At 34.3% G+C, this 3,770-nt stretch overlaps 1 protein-coding gene across 1 annotated transcript; it reads right to left on the minus strand.

Annotated features, from left to right (window-relative positions):
• Positions 1–464: 464 nt before the first annotated feature.
• On the minus strand, positions 465–3,124 carry LOC143567299 (AUGMIN subunit 8-like). Its single transcript, XM_077053756.1, has 6 exons — positions 1,645–3,124; positions 1,440–1,559; positions 1,251–1,367; positions 1,071–1,160; positions 873–980; positions 465–758 (listed from the first exon to the last, which is right to left on the minus strand). Exons 1-6 carry the CDS (start codon positions 2,647–2,649, stop codon positions 696–698), a joined length of 1,503 nt encoding a protein of 500 aa, XP_076909871.1. The 5' UTR covers positions 2,650–3,124; the 3' UTR covers positions 465–695.
• Positions 3,125–3,770: the final 646 nt, after the last annotated feature.

Raw genomic sequence — 3,770 nt, forward strand, 5'->3', positions numbered from 1 at the left:
AAGTATTATTGTTTATGTAATTTTAAAAAACTTTAATAATTTGACGACGACGATAATGATGGTGATTGTGGTGTGACGGGCACCGCTCTTGTTGGAACCGACAGGGGCGTTTTGGTAAATGTTCTTGACGTGTTCGGTGAAGCGCAACGCCTCGGTGTAGGTGATCTATATATATCTAGAACTGATATTCTTCTCAATCTTGTGAGACCTAATGTGACCGTACTATTGTGCAATTGTGCTTGAATATCTTTTTATTACATTTGTTATTATTACTCTAATAACTTACTTATTATTGTAACTTTTAATATTTATATATTTAAATTAACTATAATAAATCCGGGTTTGGACTTTTGATTTTACCGGTCAAACACGTGAATGGACTGCTGATCTGATGCATTTTCTTACTTTAAAACATTATTTATTTGTGCTCTTCCAGTATTCAGCTAGCTTAACCGATAAACTAAAAATATTTGATTTCTCATGTGCCTAATATGTACACTCTTTATTAGTATATAATTGTGACATTCATGGTCATATTACAATGTTCCGCTTCTTAGGAAACCTATACACTCATCGTGTCTTGTACTACAACGTGTGTCGATATTTTTCTTCACACACAAGATGACAGAAGGGTAATCTCGGGTTCACCAATATAACTCTTTATCGTTAAGTAACATTACTCGTTGCTCCACGCCTCAGTGAGTTGTCAACTCTTGTTTCATTTGTACTAGATGTGTCCTAAGGCTGTACTCATTTTCCTGCATATAACCAACATTAAAAAAAAACAAAAAGATTAAACTTTGTTGGTTTTTAATTTTTATGGTATTAACCTTATATTTAATCATATTTGACACAGTAAATATTTTTTTTACCTGTAAAGAAGCTGCAGAATTCAAGAGAGCTTCACATTCATTAATAAGAGCTCTTTCATGTGCCACTACATTAGCAAGTTCATATGCCAAACAATTACTTTCCTCCAACTGTGTATACAAATATTAAGAATTGTTAATTAATAATTTAAAAAGATCTTATACTACCAATTAACAATATTCACACACAAACTTGCATACCCTTGATATAGTAGACTGCATAGTGGACTCCATTGTCTGCATGACCTCGAGTGCTGACCGAAGAGACGACTTCATAGTCTGATTATCCACCTGGAAATTTATAAACTTCAACTATTAATATATAAAATTCAGAGTTAAAACTTGTTACATATGTAAACATTTTTTCAACGAATGACGTACCGTTGCACCTCCTGTTACAGGAAGTCTAAGAGTGCTTGACTTTAGATCTTCAATAGCACCAGATAGTGCAAGATTGTGATCGTTTTCAATTTTAGCCCATTCATTAAGGTAGCCCGTCTGAACCAAAGATGTCACGGTTAAATATTTTAAAATAAAAGAATAAAATTAAGTTAAAATAAAATGGCTTACTTGTTGGTTTAAACACGAGGAAAGCTTTAACTTCAATCTCAACTGATTAAGCTCGATCTTTTTTGCGGCTACCGAAGCGTGCAGTTCTGATGTACTTCTACACACATTATATAGAGATGTCTGTATTATGAAATATAATATTTTGTTAGTTAAAATGTAACACGGTAATAAATTTAGTATGTAAATAGAAAAAATAAGTACAAACCTGAGCTGTTGATTTCTGATACTTAAAGGCGGCTTCTGCGTTGGCATTAATGTATCGCCATTGAAGTTGTCGGTTATAAAGTAACCGTAAATAATGAGCATCTTCAATCTGATCATTAACTTTTTTACCTTTTTTAATATCAGCAACAAATGTAAGAACCGAAACTCTGTTTGAGCTGCAGGGTTGTCTCAACGGGCTAGATGGCCTAATGTGAGAAGGACTAGCACTAGCCCGTTTAGAAGGGGCCGGGCTTATGGGCCTTGATTTTGAGCCCAGGCCCGGTTTCTTACAAGGTGAAGGCAACCGGGCCGATCCATTAGCTGGTAAAGATTGAGATCTTGATGATAAACTTGAAGAAATATTATTAGACATTCTATGTAAATTGTCACTTGCAGATTTTTCCAAGTGTGTTCTAACATTAATATTTGGTAAAGTTAAATTTTTCATCGACTTGTCGGGAAAGTCAACGCCTTTGGTCAAACCTTTAGAGCTTGTTTTGCCAGGCCACCGATTTTCTGTCTGGACAATGGCGTTTTTGCCTTTAAGTGGACTCCGTTTTCTCTCGGGTGTTGACACTCGTTTTTGTGACACCGACACGTTTGATGACGGCTTCAGCGTGCCGTCGGTAAGAGCCTGAGGTGGCGGTTTCTCTCTTTTACTTGTCGAAAGCGAAAATGCATTTGACATGAAAGAAACACTTAGACTACGCGTTCGTGACGGCCATAACGTTTCTGGTAATTTACCACCAACTGCAGCCTTTCGGGCTGCCAGGTCAACGTTAACCGACGTGTCATGGACCGGTGTGGATGGGTTCGATGACGATGACGATGATGATGGTGATTGTGGTGTGACGGGCCGTCTTCTTTCGGTGGACAACGCTCTCGTTGATAAGGGCGTTTTGGTAAATGTTCTTGATGTGTTCGGTGAAGCGCAACGCCTCGGTGTAGGTGATCTATATCTAGAACCAACATTCTTCTCAATCTTTTGATTTGAGTTTGACCACATTGATGCCTTTGATCATATGACAATATGATCAATACAGTTATGAGTCTTTATATCAGTTTATTATAGGATCAGATGCTGTTACACATAGATAAAGATAATAATATTATGATCAAAAAAGTATAAAGCTGATCAAAAGCATACTCTTTACAGTCACACACAGATCTGAAAACAAGTATTAATTCTCTTGAATTTAACCACTTTGATGCCTACATCCTAACATTATCAAAAAAAAAAAAACACTAAGAATATATTGAAGCTTAAAGAGTATTAATATGCACTTTACAGACCACACTTACAGATCATATTTTGAGGAAAATGAAAGAAAGAGAGCTACAAAGATAAGATATAATCATATATATATAGAATATATTTCAATATATTAACCTGCAGTCACTTTCACAGACTTCACGTTAGAGTTAAGGTAGGGTAATCACACAGCATATCTTGATGGCACATTAAATGAAAAACTGTCTGCTTGCATATGAGTGTATATAACATTTAAGATTTTAAATTGAAGTATGTTTTTTATATTTTTACAGTTAAAGTTTAACTAAACAGAAACAGACAAATAGGTGCAATTAATTAAAAAATACTAAGTCAGCTGATTGAAGGTAATAATAATAATGTATATAATTTATATAATCATATGAGTTATGGAAACAAACATGGAAGACCATGTGCACAAGAAGATCATTGTCTATCCCATCAATGCATTGAATCTGCTTGAAACATATGTTTATAATACTTACAAACAAGGTCAGAATATTGTCACAAATTCATATATTTCATGTCTCACTATAAGATTTGAAAATATTTTAACTAGTTAAGTAATTTATGGATGAACATTTTACTATAATAACATCATTACTGAAAATACCGAAAATATGAAAAAAAAGAATACCTATGGTATCGGTTCGTTGAAAGCTGGCATAGCATGTGACTATGTGAGACACGACACGATAAGACATAATTACATGTAGTGTTAGAAAAAAAACACGACACGATAACTAACCGTGTCATTTTTTTCGAAACACGAACCTATTTAGAAACAGGTTTACACGAAATGACCTGTGAAACAAAATTTTCATAATATCCACAAAAGTCTTTATTTAAAAATATAA

This window comes from Bidens hawaiensis, unplaced genomic scaffold (assembly GCF_021521415.1).
Source record: "Bidens hawaiensis isolate Kalapana, Puna unplaced genomic scaffold, B.hawaiensis_p1.1 tig00001236_1, whole genome shotgun sequence".
Lineage (NCBI taxonomy): Eukaryota > Viridiplantae > Streptophyta > Magnoliopsida > Asterales > Asteraceae > Bidens > Bidens hawaiensis.